This window comes from Ambystoma mexicanum, chromosome 3p (genome assembly GCF_040938575.1).
Source record: "Ambystoma mexicanum isolate Mex_15411 chromosome 3p, UKY_AmexF1_1, whole genome shotgun sequence".
Lineage (NCBI taxonomy): Eukaryota > Metazoa > Chordata > Amphibia > Caudata > Ambystomatidae > Ambystoma > Ambystoma mexicanum.
This window is the reverse complement of record NC_090925.1, coordinates 1,139,504,195-1,139,528,367: the sequence shown is the minus strand read 5'-3', so window position 1 is coordinate 1,139,528,367 and position 24,173 is coordinate 1,139,504,195. Positions and strand designations below refer to the sequence as shown.

Here is a 24,173-nt window from a genome sequence, read left to right as displayed (position 1 = left end):
TAATCTGAGACTTGAATCTGCATAGAAATGACCTACCAATCCAGTCTAACAATGGTGCAGTAGCCACATAAGGAATGACAAGTGTGTCATTAACAAAGTAAATTGCTGACATCTTACAAAAGTAATCACCATTTCAAATTGTTATACGATGTTAATGTAACCTATTCAATATTTAACCTTGTTTTATTACATACAAGATAAACAATTGTTTTCTTGATCTATCTTGAGCACAGTAATTTTGATGTATCTGTACTTCAGCAGATACAAACAAGAAGGTAGCTTACAGTCATTAAGGGTAAGATACAGAGGTAACCAAAAACTCATGGAACAACATGAAGGAAATATGTGACAAGGCATACATAAAATAAAACAAAAAGAAAAGTCGAAAAGAAGCCTTCAAAATCATCTATGTTATGTTTTAGTTAAGAAATTGTAAAGACCTGAATATACACAATGGAACCAGTTAAACCCAAGTGTAAGCAATAAAGTCAAACCCTCCAAACCCATGTATTTTAGATGGTACACTGTGCAAAGGGTATCCAGCTCTAGTCCTCCGGCAGCTAGACTATGATCCGTAACCACTTACAGGAAATGCACAGCCAACTGTACTCTGTCCCATGGCCTGTTCAATAATCAGAACATCAGTTTGTCGAGAATTCCACTTAAACTAAAAGATAACTTCAGCAGGTGAAATAATTGAATGTCTTCGAGACAGGAAGAGGGATACATTCACCACATATAATCAATGTAGAAATAAATAAATGTACCTTCCATTGAGCTGGATCCTATCTGCTAACTTTGAGAACTGGTCTGGAAGCCGCCTCTGCTTTATGACACACTCTGGACTGACAGAAACCTCACAAAGAGAATAGGTTTCAGAGGCTCCAGTGAAGCCAAATTCATGCAAGGCATGGGTTACAACTTCTTTAGCTGTAGTGTCTTTGCTGATAATGATATAGCAACTTTGTTGATCGGCTCTGAATACCCGAATGACTTGATCTGGGATGTCTAGAGTAGAATAAATACAATTTAAAACAGTATAAATTAGAGCACTGTGTTTTAACATGAAAGCATTTTAAACATAAGCAAAATGAGGAAAACATATCTGCAACTATTCCATACAACATTTATTTTGAATGATTTTATAAAATACCAAATCCACCAATTAAATGTGTGCAAGCTTTGATTTTAGTCATTTATGCGAAAAAACTATGAATTTTGGATTTGATTTTCAGCACAGATGCAAGGAATCAAGAATAGGATCATAACACTACTGATGTGTTTGAGGCAAGCACTTTCACTCCTCATTCCGTGATTGTGCAATCATCACATGCCATTGACTTCAAATATAAATAAAGACAAACTACGTAAAAGTACAAAAAACGACTCATTGCAATTAACCGGAGGCTCCCTGGCAAGGGTTGTGCATTGCCATGTCTGAGATCTGGATTCTGAGAGACACTTGCAAAAATTAGAGAAAGAAAAGAGGCACCAGAGGCAGCAAGAGAAAGTACGCGGGAGAACGGGATGTGGGTTCACATCAGTCATACCAGTCATTAACAGTTAAAGAGGCTTAGGTTTAGTAAACAGGGCACACAATAGACTCGAAAAGGAAAGTAAACGTTTATCGACGTCCAAGAACCTATTGTGATCACTAGTGTGCACACCAAGTCTGAGCAGCAGGGTTTTAAGTGAGCTGGGGCCCAGCCCAGTCAGTCTCCCAAAACATACATTTAGCCGCGCCTGCCAGGGCTCCATTCGCTAAGCAAAGCAATCCACTTTCTTTATATATATATATTTTATTTACGGCTCCACTGCCGGGATTCGAACTCGAGTTGAGGCCCTTACAAGCCAGTGTCCTATTCACTGCGCTATTGGGAAGGTGGGGGACTCTCTGTGTTTCATTTAATAGACTGCTTACCACATAGAGCGCCGTTATGGGCTTCATGTGGCAAGCAATCTATTGAATGAAACAAATGAATTCCATCACTTAACTTATCAAATAGCACATAGGTTGTGACGCTGTCTGGTTACCAATAGGTCTCTGGTTCGAATCCCGAGCACAAAAAAGAAAAACAAAAATCTATTTTCTTGCTGTTGGGAGTAGTGGGTGATTACATTTAACATGCATTTAAATGAACACCATTAATGTGTCATTGTACCCCAGACAAAGTATTTATGCAGTCTCTCCCCTTAAGAGAGACTGCATAAAACATTAAGCTTTGGGGATAAGGACACCCTAACGATGGTCATTTAAATGCATTTTCTTCCAGCTCCTTCCACTACTTGCATGACATGCACAGCACACTCCAGGCCACGGCCACCGTTTGGACCACCCACTCATATTACAGCCCCCCCCCCTTGATTTCTCACCCCACTTAAAGCACTGGGGAGCAGTGTTCACAGCTGAGAGAAGATTAATTCCTCTTCCGAGTGCCACTAGTATAGCTGAAGGATTAATTGGGCCTTATTACGAGTCTGGTGGTAGCCGTGCCGGAAAAACTGTCAGTTTGCCGCCGGACCCGTAATGAATTACCGCCTCCGGACTTGCCGGATTTACTGGGGCATTACAACCCCGGTGACCCGGTAATTCCAGAGGCAGAATTCTGTTAATCCCCATTGCCATATAGGGACCATAGAAACACTGGCACCATAAATAACGGTGCCAGTGTTTCCATTTCCGTCTGCAGGCGGGTGGCATTACTCCCGCCAGACCTGGCGGGAGTGACACCACCCGCCTGCAGAACTCTTAATCTGCAGGTCTGGAGACAACGGTGGCGGCAGGTTTACCGCCACCATTGTTCCCGGAGCGGCCGGATCATAATGAGGCCTATTGTGTCTGCTACCGATTTACCGGAACATACATGTCTTATGGAGCAATACGAACAGTAGGCATGCAAACACTAAGCAACAGGACTTCTGATGCAGCACTATCTTTATATCATTTCACAGCATCTAAAATAGAGACAATTGTAAAATTCAGAACTAGAATCAATCCGTTTTTAAGGATAACGCATGGCGTGTTAGAGCTTAAATGGCAGTGTCAATGCAGATGTTAAGGAACACACTGCTGTTAGAAATGCCCGTGTCAGCTGCTTTTTTCTTTTAAAATTCAGAGTAAAACCATGCAAACCGGTTCATAAATCGCAGTCCAAGAACTGGGGGTCAAAGCGTCTCTTAATGGAATAGAGGGAAATTACAAAATGGAGCAGTTCACTTGATTTTTGTGGTCAAGATTGGCCCATCAACCTTACAGCTCCAATAGTAAATGTGTACTATTATCATTGTAATATACAATTCTGCATGTGCTAATAACTCATATTGACAGTCGATTGTCTTATTTATCCCCATTATGGAGTTTTCACTTCTCGGAGCTCACTTGAAACCGTAGCATCAAGTGGCAGGAATGCTTGGTGGTGTCTATAATCACGGACTGAGTTACTAGTACACCATTTAACCAACCAAGCAGGAAGCAGAATATGTGTCCAGCTTTAGTTAGTATGGAGTGATGGTAGCACGCTCAACAAATGATCTCTTTTCAATAAGTTGGGGGAACTATAGCCCAACTGATCTGAGAGTATGAAAGAGAAAATGAGGGGGGAAAGGGGGGATAAAGCCAGCTGACAAGGTAGCACTGATCAGGTAGAGCTAGGTAAACAGGCATATGAAACACACATGGTTTTAGATTTCTTTACACTTGGGGAGTATCCAGAAGAGAAGTGAAGTATCAAACATGGCGGGAGTAACGGGGGTGTGGGGACGTCAGAGAAAAGGCAACTATAGAAAGTCCTGGTTATTTTGGGAATCAGGGTCTCTGAATGTTAAAGAAGGGAACAAGACCTAACATCCTTGGGCTCGCCTCACTCCAACAACACCAGTACAGTCTATAGTGTACCTGGAGCAAGCAGTAGCCTCCACTCCATTATTGAATGCCAATAGATACATGGCATTGTAAATAAAAGAGGTTAGTATTGCCCAACAAATGGTATCTATTTTTTTGACTGCCTAAGAATGAAAGGCAGAGATGGCTTTTCTCTAACATCAATACTTCGCCCATATTCTTGTGTTTTTAAAAACAGGCTAAAACATCTCTAAAATCGTCCTGACGTTTCTAGCGCAAGTCAATTTACATTCCTATATACATCAAAATAGAACTACAATTACCAGAATGCAATTTGGTGGATGTCTCTAATGTAATGTAAAGTGGTCGAGTACAGTGCAACTTCTGTCTTTTTGGAGGTCTAGTGGCATTTTAGATCTGATATTGGACACGTTAAGATCTCTGTGAAAAGTCTCCTAGATCATACTACTTTGAAAACGTAGGTACACCCAGAAAAGCCTTTGTGATGAAGCTACCGGCCTCTAGTCTTTTTCGACAAATGACATGCATCATTCTGTACATAATGTGCACTTTTCCACCTCAAACAAGCAACATTATAATATCTACATGGCGCTGCAAAGGGAGCTAGCGGGAGGAATGAGAATCCCTGGCACAAGTATGTGTATGACAGCCAGCGTAGAACAGCATTTTCAGAAGCTTAGGGTCACACAAACACTATTTGTGGCGTCTGATGAAGCCATTAAAAACACTATCCCTCAGAGGGGCATTGCTGAAAACAAGAAAAGCATGTGGGGAAAAAAAACGATGTGCGGTGCAGCAAGCCTGCTGTAGGAGCATGTTATGCCACCAGAGCAAAACTTCTGGCAGCTCCAGCCATCTACCGAAGACGGGTGTCCAAGAATGCTCTAGAAAGTCCCATTTCCCTTGACTAGAGGTACTGTGGGGCGGAAGCCAAGCTGCCCTTCCTGGGCTAGGTTATATTCCACTGGTTTAAAGCTCTTCTTCTTTCTTTGCAAGTAGTTCCCAACAGAAAACAAGAGCAAGAGGAAACCGTTTCTCTGTGTGGCTGTTCAATGGGGCTCAAGTACCAGAGCTTGGTGACAACCCTTGTGGCTGAGAAAAAGCCACAGTGCAGCACTACAAATTGGTATAGGGTGTTACCAACCAGATACCTCAAGTGTTGCCTGCATTTTGGACCGATTGGTACATCACAGTAGGCGTCCTTAAGGTCCAGGGACACCAGCCAGTCCTGTAGCTCAGGCCTGGAGAATCTGGGCAACGGAGACCATGTTGAAATTGTACTTGTGCAGGTATAAATTCAGCAGCCACAGATCCATTGTGGGATCCTGCTGTCCACCATTTAAACCAAAAATAAAGTGAGTACCAACCCGTTGCTCTCCCTAAGGCAGGCACCAGCTCCATGACAGAAGTTGATGAATCTCCTCCAGGACGAGGGAAACATTGAATGAAAAGAAGGCAGTAGCCCCGTGATATGACCTCTAAGGCTCAAGCATCCAAAGTAGTGTGACGTCACTCACTGACCAAAAGGCACAGCTGCCGCCCTGCTGGGCGGTATAGGACAAAGACCGAATTAAAGAGGCTTTTGACTGTGGTTTCCGTAGGTACTGCAGAAGTGACATTTCTGCCTCTGTGGGTACCTTACCCCTTCCTTGGTGGGGAAACACAGTTGGGTCTGCTTGCTGGAGGGCACTCGCCCTCAATTATTATTGTGTTTTTAAAATGTCAATCTTTTATAACCCGCTTAATACCGGAGACCAGTCTCCAAGCGTAGGACTGGGATTCAAATCTGTGTTGCTCTGCGTTGTCTTGCTGTCAAGAGAGACACGTTGCCCCTGAGCTATCCACCTGGCTCCATCAGGATTGGAAAAGGAGATGACGGTCCCAAACAATGACCTTTTGAGCAGTGTGCTACGGGTTGCTGTACAATCAACCCCAGGGATTTAGCCATGGTTGTGGAATCATTTCACTTCTCCATAGATTCATGGGCGTCAGACCCAAAGAGGTTATCACCATGAATCAGTATGTCAAGGAGCTTGTTTTGAACGTCCTAGGTGAACCCCAATGTTCACAGCAGAAATGTCTGCAGAAAACCGACCCTGAACCTATGGCACAAGCCACAAAGTCAGTATTGTCAAGAACTGACTTCAGGTTCTGGTGAAACCAGAGAGGCAAAACCTTCCTTCATCTCAGGCATGGGTATATTCTATGCCACCTCAGAGATGACACATCAAAAAGTGAGAGTGTATTTGGCTAGTGCACATGTGGCATGCACAGCAATCAAAGCCAGGCAACCAGAAGCAAAAACCTTGCCTCCCAAGACATCAAGCTGCTTGCTCTACCAGTCCAGGAGTAAACAAGGAAGGTCCACGGTGGCAGCCTGGACGACCAATCTCTTGGGCTGGGATTTGTGTACCGAAAACCTGGATCTGTGGGAACTAGTTGAGGCTAAATAGCGAGGTTCTGGTCCACAGCTGGAACACAGGCAAGCTTCAGCCATGAGAGGGGCGTCGACAGCCGGGTGAAAATGAAGTCTGTTTCAGTGGACCTTGTTATTAAGGTCGCACTGGATCACATACTTCGAAAGCGCAGACAACCCAGCAATCTGTACTTCCTTAGCTATAGTTCTCCGAAAGGGCATACTGGACTTCCCGTAGTTTGAGTTAATATCAAGATCTGGTGCTGTGTCTAACCTAGAGATTATCTTAAATCAGATGTCAGCTTTCACTTCAAATATGTATCCTAGCTTTGAAAAGAAAGGACTTTTGGGAGCCAGGCCTATGTCCAGTAAAGTGTCAGGGCCAAATGACATTGAAGCTGTGAAAGCCCGCACTGAGGCCACAGCACCTGAAGGTTGAGCTGAGAAGTGCTGAAGGGGAGCAATCTCCAGAGGCAGGTCAGAACTAAGCCAGTAGGTGTGCAGTTTCAGACTCTCAAAAGTTTCATAAATCACAATGGGCCCTGGCTCCGCCAACAGCGCATAGGCCAAAGCTGCTAGGATTGGGGTGTTGGCAAAGATGTCTAGTATCTGGAACCTGAAATCCTCCCACTGCTCCAGACTGCAGGCGCTAGTAGAGAAAGGTAACCTCAGTGTAGATGGTGACTCTGCCTAAGGGGTCATCAGCATCCCTAGAGCAGGAGTGATGGCTCTGTTCACTGGAGGAAGAGCATAAAGTGTGCCACTTTGAGGGGTACCTGGGTGAGTGTCGCCTGTTAAGGTGCTTTTTCTTGTCTTTTCGGTTTTTATCATGAGAACAGTCTCTTTCAGACTGCACTTTGGAAACCTTTGACAAAGGTTTCGAAGCCAGAGCCTTTTGTGGAGTGTGTGGTTCCTGCCTTTGTGAGGGAAGGTGTAAAGGTTTGCGGCACTCTTCTGGAGGGCCTGGGTGTGCATGGCCGGACTGGAGAAACAGTCGTCTGTGTTATGCTCAACTCCAACACAGTAAAGGCAAACCTTCTGGGTTCTGACACAGACATCTGCATGCCACAGCCTCTGCAGGGCTTGGAACCCCAAGGGCTTCGGGAGGTTAGGAATAATGAAATTAGAAAAAGCCATTGGAGTTTCTGGTGCAGCGTACTGAGTGGGTGCAGAAAAGTAGCAGATGTCATGGGAAGCTAATGGCTCCATATATCCTGCCCGGATGTTAAATCTGGGCTCAAACGCCAACTGTGCCGAACGACCCATGCTGCACACTCTGGTAAAGGTTCTCCAGACAGAGAGTGCTGAAAAACATATCTAAGAAGAGGGATCTGTGGGAGGAAGGAACCCTTTACAAATGTTATCCTACAGATTTAACTCCAGTTTAGGAACAGGTCGAAGCATATGGTTCTCTGACATTGCAAAGTGCAGATGAAATAATTCTGTGGATGAAAAAGCAACTACAGAACCAGCCAAATTCCTCTCGGTATCCCGTCTTCCCGTCTTAGAACCTCCTCATCAAAAAGGCATTTATTGTGCAGTCGGAGTATTAATCCCCCCCACATCCGGGCTGCACAAAAAACAAAACAAAAAAAACATGCTATTGTTAAAGTGATCAGGAAGAATCCCCTTTAAGGATTAGGGTTCACTTACACTTTGAATTGCTGCGACATTGTGAATGACCTTCCTGAAAAAAAAACCCTATTTGAGAGAATATTCCATCATGAGGGAAGATTCCTTAAGTGCCCTTCATATAAGTAGATATACAGTGCTAAGACTTTGAACAGGCTGAAACCCAAGATCAACTAATGATAAAAAACACTCCAGTAATGGCTATTGATCATCCTTCGGTATTCAATGTCAAGACTCCATTTTAACCCTTTGAAGGTGGGACATTTAACCCTACCTAAAAAACACCCTACTTGTATGCAGAGTGAGAGAATAAATGAGACTAGATCGCTCCCCATCATTTTGTGGTGAAATCCTAATAATGGGTGGTTTCGGGACAAGTGAACAACTCTGTTATACAATAAAACCTTGGCTCTGGGCTCAGGGGTGACGACACCATAGAAGCTGGATGATTTACACCGCATACATAATGCTGTAGATGCTCATCTACTGGTACTATTGGATCTTACTTTGGCTTTCAACACCACTGATCTATCACTGCAGAATATTATGCACCACTGGTTGTAGATGGTGGGGATTATCATGAACACTTTTTGTGCCTCTTCCTGATTTTCAGCTGGGTAGGACGGGTGACTTCTCTACTCTGCCTTTCAGCATACCCCAGGCATAATCAGCCCCCTCCAAGTTATTTAATCTCTAGATGGAGCAAGGGGATCTGATGGGAGGGTTGGGGATCCCTAGGCACCCGTGCAAATATGATATTACAAGCATGTTTCATCTCTTCTGGATGACCCTCGCCTGCGCGATTGTCTTCAGAGAACTGAACAGTGAATGGTCTGTCACTTTTTTGGCCTGTCACTTCTTAAAACTCAACAGGTCTAATATAATGTTTCTGCTTTCTTTGACCTACTTCTCCTATTCCTTCTCTTTCAGGTTAAATTATCTTCGTACTTCTGGTCCTTGCCCTACATTGGCCTCTTCCAACAAAGTACTGGGCTTTACTTTGGATTCCACTGGCTTTTAATCTCCCACTAAATCTTTGGTGAAATCTTCAAAATGTATTTTAAAGCTATTAAGACCTGTTCCCGTTAACAGTTTTAGATTTTGGCTCCATCTCGGTTTCTGTCTGGGATTGCAACTTGAAGTGGTATTCTTGCTGGTCTAAATCATCTCTTGCTCCTCAGAAGGCTGTCTTCTATGCTGCAGATAAATGTGTTATACAGATTCAGTTAATTTGACAACACTACTCCTGTCTTATAAGGATTACATTGGGCATCCCTTTAGGACAGGGATTTGCAGAAGACCATCGGCCTTACGCTTAAGGCAGCTTATTCAAGAAACCCCATATCTCTGGTATTTCTCTGGGGTTGAAGTAGTAGGGACTATTATTTCTAGAGATGCTGCTACCCAAGAGGGCTTCTACTTCGAAGCGTGCATTTTCCACTAATGCTGTAATTACTTGGAACCAGTGCACAAATAATCTTTAGCAACATTTAGAGTTACTATCATGTAGAAAGGTACTCAAGACTTTCCCATGGGGTCAGGCGTGTCACAGAGTTCAGGTGGATTACTCAAACTCTCTGTCAGAGTCTATTTAGAAGCCATGGTTTGTGATGTTTATCTGTAGAGCATTTTGTGTTTTGTTCTGTATATTTTATGATGCGTATGTTTGACCTCTAAAGTGCTCTTTTTAATTTTACGATGTGTGGCCTTGGGCTACACTAAACATTTTATTTAAAACATTAAACTTTCCCAATTATCAGTCCTGTGAGCTTCCAATTGTTTTTAGCACAGATACCGAGCCAAATAATTAAAATGAAATGTGTGCCCAATAGACAAATTACGTTTACTTATTTGTGTGATACTTACAATAAAAGCCAGCTGCTGCAGGCAATGGGGAAAGGAAAACAGATAGGTTAGTAGAGGTCAGCATGCAAAAGGCTGCATAAATAAAGCGCAACAGTTTCAGTCCAACTCCACTGGTGTAGTCTAATGCTCATCAGCATTTTTGTGATGGCCTGTGACCAATCAATACTACATCTAAACATAACATGCATCATGGCTGTCAGGGTTTGAATGAATGAGCTTACAAGAGAGAGAATCTAAAGCGTATGTAACTGTCTTGCTCTAACGAGATAGATTTATAATCAGAATTCTGAGTAATGCTATCAGTACAGCTGGACTGAAAGATGTGCAACGGCAAGAAAATGATAGGCGTTTCCTAGATTGAATCACAACTTAGTAAGTAGATCTTAAATAAAACGGGTCCACAAAGCTCTTTAAATCTCAAAAAAGATTAGCTTATATTCACAATGCTTTTCGCCCAATGCAAAAAGCAAATGACCAATGCTTTTTGCTCCGAACTCCCAGTTTAAATTAGTTTTAATTCTCACTTGCAAGAAAACCTTTAGAAAACAGCAACATTGCATGAATAGTACACACATGTAGCATGTACCTGCAAATGGAAGACATACCTGTTTTTACTTAGCATATACATAGCAACACCATTGAAAAGGAGTGTGGGAACCACTCTACTAAGAACGAACATTGGTCAAATAACCTGTTGTATGGAACACATGCCTGGGGTTGCTGATGGTAGTCTTTTTCAGAGGAGAGTTGTCATAGCATTTCGGTGCTGGACTGCCCATGTGGGCGGTACAACGACTGATATACAAATGGATATTTTTCTCCTCTGTGAAGGTTGCAGTGAGCTAAAACGTGGTTGTAGACCCTCCTGAGTAGAAGAAATTCCATAGAACAGGATATTTGACCCATGTTCGTTCTCAGTAGAGGGGCTCCCACGCCCTTGCTTAATTTGTAAAACGCGGGGTTTCATCCCAAGTAACCCAGGGTAATCCAGAGGTGGACCCCTCGCCCACTGTGCATTAGAGAGACTCAGCTTCACCTCACAGATGAGGCCCAACAAGGCTGAAACACGTGTCTGGGGCTGCTGATGGTACTCTTGTTCAGAGGAGAGATGCTTAGCATTTCGATGCTGGACTGACCCAGTGGGTGGAACCGGACTGATATAACCCTCCTGGTTGGAAGAAATTCCACAGGACAGGGGATTTGACCCATGTTCGTTCTCAGTAGAGGGGCTTTCCCACCCTTGCTTACTTAGCATTACTACTTTATCTGGGGAAAAGCATAGTTACAAACCAACAGAAAGGGAGCACATTTATATTTCGGACATACACAATAAAACGTGGCAACTAAAATGTCAAGAATATCCAATTGAAACAGACATGCTGTATCAGTGAGATTTTATAAAGTCAGTGTTTATATTATTTTACTATTATTAGTGAGGTGTCTCACTAACAGAATTTTTATACAGTTTGGAAAGAAGAGGTATTACAAGAGAATGATTGCAGTGATATTTTTCAAAACCTGCACATGTTGGCAATGCACTTCATCATACTGTACATTTAGAACAAGGTGCTATGGCTGTGCGATTCAGCAGACTACAGAGAAAATGACAAACGTGTAAGCAATTCCAATTCTTCCACAAACAGCAACGTGCAACTGTTCTCCAAGTAGAAGTTACCTATCAGAGGGCAATTACATGTGTGTCTGTTATTCTATAATCCAATTGATTTCTGCTCATTCTCAGAGTTGTGCTGGAGGAGCAGACAAAGCACTGCCATGGAGGGACCTTCAGAAAGCAAAGACTTATCTTGTCAGCAGGATGATAGAGAAAGATTGAAAGATCATAATGACCCCATGTCCCCAATTTACATTTTGAGAATCTCTTGCAGGTGCAAGGAAAACACAATGAATGAGTAAAGATGACATTCCTGATGCTAAACGTTTTTTATAGTGGGCCCATCATGCTCCAACAGCATGTACTTCCATAGTGCAGTGATCATGTAATTCCATTACCTGTAGGATTTGTAAAATCCAGCATGCTCGTGGTTGGCTGCAGCAGATCAGGGCTGCTGGATGAAAGTGTTCCCGGTATGGGCATAATGGCCACGCTGTGCCGGCACTGTCTTGTTCCAACAATGCTGTCATCTTGGGACTGGTTTACACTGCCATCGCTGCAAGACATTTTACAGAATGAGTTTAATAGCCTACCACTGACCATAAGCATACTTGCACAGGTAGATGTTGATGCAGCCTTTGGTTATCAGTAATATAAGAGCTCAGTGATGTGGAATTAAGGATGTCTCTAAAATCATGGCCAAAGATAAATGCTGCATAAACCAACTTCCCTAAAACATTTCTTTAGTATAGAGCAACATCCCACCATTACAAAGATGACCTAGCCAGTGAGATCCCTGAAGGGATCGTTCACATGTCCTTGCTCATTCTTTTATTAACATTGCTGATGAAACGTCTGATGAAATTAAAGGCAGCCTCCAAGCATCCAAAATGTGAAGAAAAGGACATATTTCACTGATGCTAAACAAGATGTCTATTTTGCGCCTGAGCCCAGAGTGGAAGGGAAAAAGCGATGATTTATCTGCATCAACGACTTCAAGCAGTTGGAAGGCCCAAGTGCCCAATGTCTCCAGCACATTCTACAACATGGGCGACAGTCAGTGGCATGCGATGGACTTTATTATTAGTATTATGGTATTTTTTTTTTTTCAACAACATTTTATTGATTTTTATAAGATGGGTTATTACATGCAACAACGCAATACAGGTCAATATAAGCGATAATTAAAGCCTTTATAGTCTATTTCGAGTCGTAGAGTGGAGGAGAAAGTGGGTGGTTCCTGGATGCGGCGGTTGGGCGGGTGAGATCTGAGTGAATGTTCCCCTATGTTCTGGAGTGTTCGGGGACCGGTCGGGGATTAGTAGAGGGGGCTGCATTGGAGCCATCTGGTGAGTGGCGGCCTCCTGGTGAGGGTTGGGTATTTGGCCGCGTAGTCAAGGAAAGGGTCCCATATATTTAGGGTTCTATTTAAGGAGTCCGAGCGGATTGCAGTAATTTTTTCTGATACTGCAATCTCCCAGCATTTGGCCCACCATAGGGCAATTGAGGGGCCGCTTTTGTCTTTCCATAATCGAGCCATTGCAATCTTCGCGGCCAGCAGTAGATGGTTGCAGAGGCGGGAGATATGGCCTGAAATTGGGAATGCTCCATCGCCGGTTTCGCCCAGAAGGACGATGCCTGGGTCCCATGGAATTGAGAGGCCAGTTATTTCCTTAATGTGCTTCAGCACTTCCTTCCAATATACCTCTGCCTTTGGGCATGTCCATACTAAGTGGTAGAGGGAACCGGGGGTTTGACAGCCTCGCCAGCATGAGGCTGGAAAATCCGGGTTGGCTTTATTGATTTGTGTGGGGGTGATGTAGTATCTAAAGCACAGCTTATAGGGTCCTTCTTTATTCGTGACGCATTGCGAGCTTTTATGTAGTCTAGTCCAGATTTGCTCCCAGCTTTCTACTGCTATTTCCTGGCCAATATCCTTTTCCCATTCCGTCATGTATCTTTCTTTCTTTGCTGGGTCCGATCTGTCAAGGAGTCGGTATATGGTGGATATTCTACCTTTGTTGGTCGGGGATGTTAGCATGAGTACCAGGGCTGTTGGTTCTCTCGAGCATTTGTCCCGAGTCCTTCTGTGGGACATCCAATGCCTAATTTGCGAGTATCGGAATCTTTCCCGTTCACCCACTCCAAATTTTGTTTTACACCTCTCGAAGGTGATGGGGGAGCCATCTTCCATGAAGTCGCTAGTTTTTGCCAGGCCCCCTGCTATCCATGCGTGGAAGTCTCGAGGCGGGTTACCAGGGGAGAAGTCTGGGTTGTTCCAGATGGGCGACATGGGTCCCAGGTAGCTGCGAAGTCCCCATTTCCGCGCTGCGGTTTTCCAGCAATGGGTTGTGGTAGTCGTGGCCGATAGTGGCCCTGAGTTGGGTTGTGGTTTTAGTGTTGGCAGGTGTGGGAGATCATGTAGTGGGACCGGGCACCAGGATTCTTCGATTTGACGCCATAATGGTGGGTCTTCTTCTTGCACCCAGGCGAAAGCGTGGGATAGTTGAGCCGCTAGCGAGTATCTGGCCAGGTCAGGGACTTCCATTCCACCTAGGGGTTTGCTTTTCATCATGATTCGTTTGTTGATCCTGGGCCTCTTCCCTCCCCAGACACATTCCATTAATTTCTTCTCTAGTGCTCGTATGGCCGGGGGTGGGATTTCATTTTCACGGCTGAGATTCGACCGAACCATGAGATTTCTTGTTGTTTCCATCTTTTGAGATCGTTTTGCAGCGCACTGAGTAATTGTGGGATGTTTTTTGAGTATAGGCGCGTTGGATTTCCGGTGATCTGTACTCCGAGGTATTCTATGACATCTTTGGCCCAGGGAATCGGTGAGAGTGGAGCGAGCGCGGCTTCGTCTAGGTGAGATAGATTGATGGGGAGTGCCGAAGATTTTGTTAGGTTGACTTTAAATCTTGACATGGTACCAAATGTCTTAATCTCTTTCCATAGGGTCGCCAGGGAGGCTGGGAGGTCCGTCATCGTTAACATCACGTCGTCAGCATAGAGTGCGATTTTATACTCGCGGTTTCCCGCCTGGATGCCTTTTATGGTTTCGCTTCGTCTGATTCTGGCGGCGAAGGGCTCCATGGATAGGGCGAAGACCAGGGGTGAGAGCGGGCAGCCATGTCTAGTGCCTCTCGTGATACGGATGTGGTCGGATCTCGTGCCATTAACTTGGAGTCGTGTAGTGGGGATTTGATAGTTGGCCATGACCCATGCTGTAAAGTTAGGGCCGAAGCCAAAGCGTTGGAGGACTTCGTGTATGTATCCCCAGTCCACTTGGTCAAAGGCTTTGTGGGCATCTAGTGAAATTACAGCCATTTTTGTTTTGGATTTGTGAGCACATTCAATTAGATTTAGTACTCGCCGTATGTTGTCATGGGTCCCTCTGCCAGGGATGAATCCTGTTTGGTCACGTTCGATTAGGCTTGGGAGTGTTGGGCCCAGTCTTCTGGCTAGCACTTTGGCAAAGATCTTCCCGTCATTGTTCAGGAGTGATATGGGCCGGTAGGAATCTGGCAGTTCGGGGTCTTTACCAGGTTTGTGCAGCAGGATCGTGATTGATTCAGCCATGGATTTAGTGACGGTTTTCGTAGATAGGAAGGAATTGAATAGGGTAGATAGCTGTGGGGTGAGGACTCTGGCGAATCTTTTGTAAAAGGTTGCGGTTAGGCCGTCTGGGCCTGGTGCGGAGGGTTTGAGAGCTTTGATGGCTTCGATAATTTCTTCTTCTCCGATGGGAGCCTCCAGGTGGTCGGTATTGCGGGGCGGTAGTGTGTTTAAGTATTCTGGTAGGTCTTTTAGATTTAACGGATCGCTGGACATTATAGAAGTATGGTATCTCAGTAGTTTGCTTATTTTCTCCGATTGGGAGAAGAGCAGTTTTCCATTTCCCCCTCGTAATTTGAGTATGTTGTTCCGACTACGGAGCGTTCTTAGCTTCTTTACTAATATCCTATTTGCTTTGTTTCCTTTGGCGTAGTAAAATTGCTTTGTGTACGCTAAGGATTTGGCTGTTCGGTCGGCGCAGGGCATTTCCAAGGCTGTTTTTGCCTTCCTCAGGGCTCGCTCGGTTTTCCTTGAGTATTGCATTTTTAGCCGTGACTCATGGAGGGCTACTTCCTTTTCTAGTTTGGAGGAGGCTATGTTTGATATTCTTCGCTGCTCTGCTCCGGCCCCTATTAATATGCCCCTAACTACCGCCTTCATTGCGTCCCAGATTATGCTGATGGGAGAGGTTTGTGTGGTGTTCTCTTCAAAGTATTTTATCAATGAGTCCTCAACTTCGGCCCTTATACTCATGTCTAGGAGGAGTGAATCATTCAGTTTCCAGTACCTTTGAGGGGGGGATTTCTGGCCTGAGATGGCTACATTTACAGATATCGGGGAGTGGTCGGAGATCATGCGTGTGTGGATATCAGTGTTGATGACACAGGGGACGAGGATGCCGGGGATTAAAATTAGGTCAATTCTTGAGTATCCCTTATGAACGTTGGAGAAATGTGTATAATCTCTTGTGGCGTCGTTTTGTATTCTCCATGCATCTACTGTCTCTGTTTCTCTGAACAGCTTGAGTAAGGCGAGGGCCTGTGTGTAATCATTGTTCGTGGCGGGAAGAGTTTTGTCTAGCAATGGGTTGGGGATGGTATTGAAATCTCCGCCGATGAACAGGTGGCCTTCACGGAAGGATAGGATTGTTGGTAAAATGTTGTTTAGGAACTTGCTTTGGGAGGTGTTGGGGCTGTAAATTGAGGCTAACGTGATGGGAAGTTCTTCGAAGATGCCTTTGAGAAGCAGGTAACGGCCTTCTGGGTCTCTTCTAATTGTGATGTTGAGTAGAGGAATTTTGTCGCTGAGCAGAATTGCCACCCCCTTCTCTTTGAGCCAGAAGTGGCGAAGAAGGACTGTTTGTATCTCTTGAATTTTATGCGGCGTTCATCCTCTGCGAGTAGATGTGTTTCTTGCAGTAGGACAATGTCTCCGGCCAGTTGTCCCAGGCGGTGTTCCAACGATCTGCGTTTTCTTGGTGAGCTCATCCCCTGTATGTTCCAGGAGAGAAATCTTAACTCGCTTATGTTAGTCATCTTTGGCGGCGTGGCGATGAGGATGTATCGTGGGATTTATCCCTGGGCTGCTCTGTGGGATTTGAGTAAGGCCTGTTGAGTGGAATGAGTTTTGGGCTTGTTTTCGTATGTTGTTGCATGTTGTATTACGGAGTCTTTGAATGGCTCTAGGGACGGTGAAAAACCATGCTGCGTAAAGCATTCTTGTAAGTTTCCAAACTTTTCCTGTATCTTTTACTTCTTTCCCAACGTTGAACTGGTAGATGGAACTTCTACCTACTGCCACTGGGGAACCTGTGGCACCAATGTGCTCGTTGTGGCCAACTGGGCCGTTGAGACGAACCGGGTGCAGGCTCGTCAAAGGACCTGCCTCTGTGTGAGCGTATGAGTTCATTGCGATGATATCAGAGGAGCTTCATGTTTCGTTTGGTCTTGGGGGACCTCTGCTTGAGGAAACCATTGTTTCATGGACCGGGGAGCTGCCGCTGTGTGCTCAGCCCCTGTCGCCGTCTTTTTTTGGGGGACCTCGGAGTCTGCGCCGTCTGTTGGACTTGGACCATGACCCTCCTGGGGAATCGTCTCGGGGAGGGTGAGCTGGTTCTTCCGGCACAGCGCTGGGGTCGGCCCTGCTTATGCCCATGAGTTTCTCCGCCTCTCTCAATGACTGTATTTGTCTCTGCGTTCCGTCCCATTTGAATTTCACTGAGGTGGGAAATCCCCAGTGGTATGGAATTTTCTTCTCTTGTAGCCAGGTTGTCAGGGGCCGCATTGCTTTCCGTTTCAGGAGTGTTGCGCTCGCCAGGTCTTGATACAGGGAGATCGTGGACCCTCTGAAGGTGATCTGTCTCATTTGCCTTGCTTCTCGCATAATGTCCTCTTATCTGAAAGAAGTGTATTCTAGCCAATACATCCGGGGGGAGAGTGGAAGTTTTCCTGGGAGTAGTTCTGTGCACCCAGTCCAATTCTAGGGGGGGAAGCGTCTGGGAGGGTGATGATGAATCGAAAAAGATCTGATATGTAAGCTTTCAGGTCTGGTTCCGGAAGAGTGGTTGGGATGCCTCGGACTCTGATGTTGTTCCTCCTTGATCGATTTTCAAATCCTCCTGTTTTGCCTCCAGGCTGTTACATCTTGCTTCGAGGGCGGCTATCCGGTCCTTGTTATGTTCATCTTCGAATCTTTGGTCACAGACTTCGGCTTCGATTTCGGCGGTCCAATGTTCCACTTCCCCCATTCTTTTGTCAAGTGTGTTTATTTTCTTAGTGATTTCCTCAGAGCTTTTTTGGATTTCCCTGGTTAGGGCTACCAACAGGTCTTGCAGGTCCGCTTTGGTTGCAGCTTGAGGCGAAATGGGGTCTGTTTCTGCGGCTGGTGGAGTGCATTTTTTGATGGTATCCTCCGGTGGGTCGGCTTTTTTAGCTCTTTCGGTAGCAGCGGAAGACATGAGGGTGATAATGTCAGATTGTTTAGGTGCCTTCCCGCTTTCAGACATTGTCGTGAGGGATTGAGGAGAGTGAGGTGATGAGAGCAAAGTGTTGTTCGGGAGATTTTAGGGGGCCGGGTCTCTGAGTCTGAGCCAGTGGGGAGAAAGTCTGGGTTCGGAGGGGTTCCGGAAGCGTGAAGGCGCAGCAAATGGAATGGGGGCTGTGTCGGAATCCCAGGTGGATCAAGAGAGATTTGGATATATGGGATCTCAGAGTCAGGCCAGCGGGTCCGTGGCGCTTCACTCTGCCACCCCCCGGTGCGAGTAGATTGCCCTCCCACACTCCCCCCGACTCCTCACCTCCCGACTCCGGTGCTGGGGTGGTGTGCAGCTGTAGTGAACACTTGCGGCCAGGAGCGGTCTGCGGAGCCGTTGGGGGCACCAACCCCAGCAGGACTGTGGAATGATGGTCCAGGAGGGGGGCCGGTGCCGTGGGGAGCAGGTAGCAGTTGGTCTGGATGTGATTGATGTGGTGGCTGGGGGGGGGGAGGCGAGCCAAGGCACGTTCCGATGTTGTTGTGGGGGGAGAGTTGGGGGGGTGGGGGCAGGGGCCCCGTTGCTGCGGTGAGGGCTTTGGGCTCTGGCGGAGGTCCTCAAGATGGGCGCCGGGCTTGGAAGTGCAGGAGTAGTAGATCGAGTCCTAGGGCCGCTGAGTTAGTCCAGGAGGGGTGAGCCGAGAGATCCACCGGGAGTGCCACCGTTTATGTAGTGATTTGAAGAGGACAAGGGAGGCCCGGGAGTCGGGGCCTCAGGGATCTGATGCAGGGCTTGGAACGTGAACCCCCCTGGCGGGCTTGATAGCCGGCCGATGTGCGGGCACTCGTGCTCCGGTGGTGAGGAGGAAAGCTGGTGGCCTCCTGCGGCGGGCTGAATGTGTGGAGGCAATCTGGCCGTGCGGTGAGCGACGCCGTTTGATTCCGGGCACAGGAGGGGAGGGGGCTGTCCGGCGGCTGCGTCCCGGCCAACGGGCGGGAAAGAAGGGATAATTGTACCTGCTTCAGGTGTGTGCGGGGCTTGCTCTCGTCGGGCTCAGATGCCGTGGGTTCCCGTCAGGGCCCCCGCGCTCGCTGGTGCCGTTAGGAGCTTGGAGGGAGCCTGTGGTTGTGCGAGTGCAGGTCCTCGGCGCGGAGCAAGGCCGATCCGCTCCACACCAGGGCTCGGACGTGCGGATGGCGTCCCGGCAGGCGAAGGGGGGGGGTCAGGGTTGGCGCCTTAGGTTCCTCAGGCGCATCGCTGCTTCAGGCAGTGCTTGATGGGGAGGCTGAGAGAAGGGTCCCGGGGCAGTGTGATATCACAGCAGGCGACGAGCAAGCAGACACCGGAACATCACGGACGGATGCCGATCGGCAGGGCTTCTGTGTTCGTTCCGCCCCCTCCTGGGTAGGCTCCGGCTCTCACTGTTGCGGCGGCCATTTTACCGCCGAGTGGGCCCCGGGGCTGTTGAAAGGTCTCCCTCGGTCGTTTCGGCGTGAAACCGGGACCCACTCGGTCGGTGGGTGCTGGGGAGGTTCCCCCACCGGAGGCTTCAATCCCGGGGAAAAACGGAGGCTGGAAATGGGGCTTTTGTGGAAAGGCGCATTGGGCCAGATGGGAGAACTCAGGAAGTCATTCCAGATGAGTCGGCTCCAGGCCACGCCCCCCCAGTATTATGGTATTTATTGAGCGCGGACCTAGCTTTGAGGAGCAACAGAGTGCTTTGCAGAGGTGTACACCTAATGAAGATACATAATGGAGCGCTTTACAGAGGTGTACAACAGTACAAGGACACAAAGGAGCGCTTTACAGAGGTGTACAACAGTACAAGGACACAATGGAGCGCTTTACAGAGGTGTACAACAGTACAGATGCATAACGGAGCGGTTTTCAGAGGTAGCATTAATGCTCTGCATTAGGTCTGTTTAATTTAAATAAAGGTCGATTCCAAACCAGAATTCAAACAATAATGGTACACATTCTCTGCAATCTTTAAGGTGTAAAAAAAAAAAAAACAAACAAACAAACAAACAAACACTTTAATGCCGAGGGGAAAGGGAGTTTGTGAGACAGGAATAGGTTTTCCTCTTGCACTGTAGTAATGGAGAAAACACCCTTCAATATTTGTAGCTCCCGTTCCATACTCGCAAAACAAAGGGTGCAGTGTCAATCAAAAACAAGAGAATAAAGAACAAATCAAACGAGGGGCAAAAGTAATAACATGTTCATAGTATACCCAGAGTACAAGCACAGTGCACTTATCAAACAATTTCACCATCATGATCAACATACACTCAATAAACCAAATCTTGTTTAAGCCCGGTGACTCAGTCAAATGCCTGATCCCCATCCCAAGAAACAGTGGGAGGGGAGTTAGGGGGGAGGGGGTTGTCTGTGACTTAGGAATGCTAGCCTTGCTGCGAAAGCCTCGAGTTCCCTGGAGGCGGTACAAGGTGGTTGTGATGTCAATGTACTTCTACCCTGCAGGAGGACAAGGCTGAGTAAAGGCTAAAGTGTCTACTTAGCCGGCGCACTTCTACAAACCAAGAGCCAACACAATTGTAACGGCAAAACAGGCACAGTTAAGAGATATACATACCGCCTTCGCCTTTTGTGGTAATGTAGGCCAAAGGAAGGCTATACTCTCAAGAAGGGTGTGAATGTGCTGCAGTAGCATGCAAACAGCGAAGAATAAACACCCAAAATAAAGGAATATCCAATCAAGGTTTTACAAAAATATATATGGTTTAATTAAACACACCACGTACAATAATTATTAACTAGAAAAACACCACACAAAACCCACCCCTTGGCAAAGAACACAGAATAAGCAAAGATTGCAAGATGTAGGAATCGGGGGTTAAGAAAAGTAACTACAATGCTCTTCAAAAGGATATGTTCTCGGGTGCAAAAAATATAAAAAAGTGACCCAACCAGTCTCTAGGGCCCAAAAAATAGACCAAGGGGACAGTTAGCAGTCAATAACCCTTTTCTCGGTGCTTGGTGATCCGGCAGCGCCGAACCAGACTTCTTGCCACCCGATTGCGGTGAGCGATTCAAAGATCGAAAGAGGGCAAAAGGCAGAACTGGAAGGTCCTGGTGGTTTCAGTTCTTGAAACACAGCTCCGAGCAATTCAACATCAAAAAAGATCAGGATCCGGGGCTGTCTTGACCCCCCCAGGGTGCTTTGAGTTCTAATTCAGGGGCTCAGGGATAAGAGTAGTCCCTTTCCTGTGCTCCCAAACACTGGGGAGGATGGCACACAACTGCAGGGATCTTTCTATGTGGTGAGGTCATGGGTACCGGTGTGGCTGGCAGAGAGGCATGTCTTGTTCCAGCAGCATGTTCTCCCTAAATGGCCCCTGGGGATGGTTAGGGGACAGAGCTTGGCCCTGCCTTGGACCACCTGCTTTGACTTCACTTCAATTCTGGAGGGCTTTGGAAAGCACTGATCTCCCAACAGGGTGCAACAAAATATGAAGGGTTTAGTCCAAAAGACGATTCTAAGTAGTGGTGGGAAACCCCTCCTTTTAAAAGGCAAAAACACTAAGGTTATTGGATTAAAACTAGCCTGCTCTAGGGTTCCAAGCCCTGTTCTTGGAACAAGTGGACTTCACCCTTTTCACATCACACCCAAAGTGCTTTGTGATACAGAAAGTGGAGGGCACAGGAACGACATTTAGAGTCATTGAGAAACAGGATGGTAGAACTGTCCTCCACTGGTAAGAGTTCCCTGTTACACTAACTCCACCCCTTCCCTTATCAATAGAACTAAAGGCTCTGGTGTGATATGATGAGTCATTTATAACGCGCCTGTACACAAGTGTTTCTAGATGTGACAAGACAAGGGAACACAGAGAAGTGGTGGAGAGAAAGGACCCCAACCGCTGCAGGGCCTGATCTGCGATCCCAGGTTCTCACAGAGTCGATTGATCACGATGGATTGATTGACTGTGTCAAAAGCAGCGGAAAGGTCAAGGAGGATGAGGACAGAAGGAAGGCTTGAATCGAGATTTGTGAGCAGATCTTCAAAGGTGTTCAAGAGAGCAGTTTCCGTGCCTCGGGCTGCTCTGAAGCCAGACTGGTGGTCACAGAGACAACTGACAGATTCAGTGTGTAGAGTAAGCTGGGAGATGGCCAGCTGTTCCAGGAGTTTGCCCAGGAAAGGAGTAATAGAGATTGGGCGATAGTTTGCCGGAGAGGTAGGATTGGGAGAGGGCTTTTTAAGGAGTGAGGTGCACAAGGGAGTGCTTGAGGAGAGAGGGGAAAGTTCCATTGCCAAAGGTGCGATTGCAAAAATCAGCCAAGGCTAGAGTGAGGGTGTCAATGTGGTCCTTGATGGTTCTGGAAGAGCAGGGGAGCACCTGTTTGAACAACACTTTCATAGATTGGACTTGTCTAGTCTAGAAACCTCATCAGGTGTAGTCAGAGAGAAGGAGGAGAAGAGGGAGAGGTGGCCAGAGAAGGGCAGAGAGAGGTAGAGGGAGACCAAGAAGATTGCAAAGACAGATGTCCTGAGTTTTAGTGGTGAAGTGAGAAGCCAGAGCAGTACAGAGTGCCTGAGAGGGAACAGGAGAGGTGGAGACTGCGGAAGGATTGGCAGGCTCCTTGCAGATTTTAAAGAGTTCAGCCCTGTTGTTTAAGGCAGCAGAGACGCAGGCTTGGATGTGGGCTCTCTTCTTGGATAGAACAGAGAGTCTGTATTGCTTTTGGAGCAGGCAGCAGTCCAGTTTGTCAGAGGATGCACTGAAGCCCTCTACTTCCATGTGTCATTTTTTACTCTGCATCTATCATAGACACCCATTAAAAAATGGCATCCCTTCCCTCTGGGTCCCTCAGCACTGACACGCCCAAATAATCAATTATGCGTGCATGCAAGGTGCTGGGGGCCCAGAGGGCAAGCATGACATCACGTTCAAGGCGCTGGGGGAGACCAGAGAGCAGGCATCGCACTTTTCACTGGGCATCTATCATAGATGCCAAGCAGAAAAATGACATACCTGTCCCCTGGCCCCCCCAGCACCTCACACACACAATCAATCAATGTGAGACCTAGCCTACTGGGAACGGGTGTGTCCTTTGATTCCTGTTCCCAGGCCAGCCTCCTCTGGAGTGGCTGTCTCTCAGGGCATGAATTACCTGCCCGAACAAAGGAAGGAATAGAGGCAGTCCTTCACGGCTGGCTTCCTACCGGCAGTGGCAAAGTCCAGCCTGTCTGGGAAGAATACACATAATCCCTTCACAGTTAAGCTGGGCTCACAGGGCTAACATGTGTGATATCAAATTGCAGTGGCTGCAATAATTATGTGAATACCATAAGTCAGGTAAGGCTTCTATTTAAAAATATATCTACCACCAGGAGGATAAACTCAAACATAAGATTTTGGAACTGATGCCCATATTTTAAATCCAGTCCCTGCAATGCAGACACCTGGCTGCCAATGCAGCTGTCAAATGGGCACCTATGACCTCTGAACCTACAGTTATAGCAGGTGCTGCAGATCAGGATACTGGTGCAGCATTGCACAGGCACACCCTATGTTTTTGACATGTAGCTTCATAGAAGGGGAATCTGTTCAGAAGATTTCCCTTTCAGACAGAATTACCTGCATAATTTTATTAATTGATAATAAAAAAAAAAATGACAGGGCTTGTACACCCTTCTGATTGACAATTAAGGAAAAGGAAGAGATTGTGCGCTTCACGATGCAAACATGTTTAAAAAAAAAGATGTTTAGTCACACATCTTATAACAAAAAATAACATGACGTATTTTAGTGTCTTCCTATGACCTCAGTTGCTCATACGTCATTGTAGATTTCAATGTCATTCCTGTTTCTCCACATCCTTGTATATATATAAATATATCTACATATCATTCATTTATAATCACAGATGAATCATATTGTGATATTCCAAGCATGTTATTCTTGAATCGTCAATATGCAGACCTCTGTGCAAATACACTTTCAAATTACCTCCCCTTTAGAACTCCACACACTCAAAAGCTGTCTCTCTACAATCACCACCTTGATGGCCACCCACTCCAGAGTTCGAAATTGCTGGAAGCTATTTAGCTCCTGATTCTACCGTAGGGGTGCCTGGTTAGCTAGAACCCAACAGCTACTAGGAGCTACCTTTGGCTCCCCAGGCCATCTGGTGCCTTACAAACATGCATATGTGACATTAACTTGTAGTGTTTGAGAATGCTAGTAAATAAGAATTAGGACACATTTAAACATAATGGATCATACATAAT

General features: G+C 46.3%; 1 protein-coding gene across 7 annotated transcripts in view; it reads right to left on the bottom strand.

Annotated features, from left to right (window-relative positions):
• Positions 1-24,173, bottom strand: part of RAPGEF6 (Rap guanine nucleotide exchange factor 6) — a 1,719,096-nt gene that overhangs the window by 252,163 nt on the left and 1,442,760 nt on the right. For 5 of the 7 annotated variants that reach the window (XM_069652531.1, XM_069652536.1, XM_069652533.1 and 2 more), the window contains 3 exons: positions 11,787-11,944; positions 9,777-9,791; positions 768-1,008 (listed from right to left, as the gene is read on the bottom strand). In XM_069652531.1, the coding sequence (XP_069508632.1) occupies positions 768-1,008; positions 9,777-9,791; positions 11,787-11,944 (414 nt within the window). The remainder of the gene's footprint in view (positions 1-767; positions 1,009-9,776; positions 9,792-11,786; positions 11,945-24,173) is intronic. The other 2 variants (XM_069652532.1, XM_069652535.1) reach the window with 1 other exon arrangement.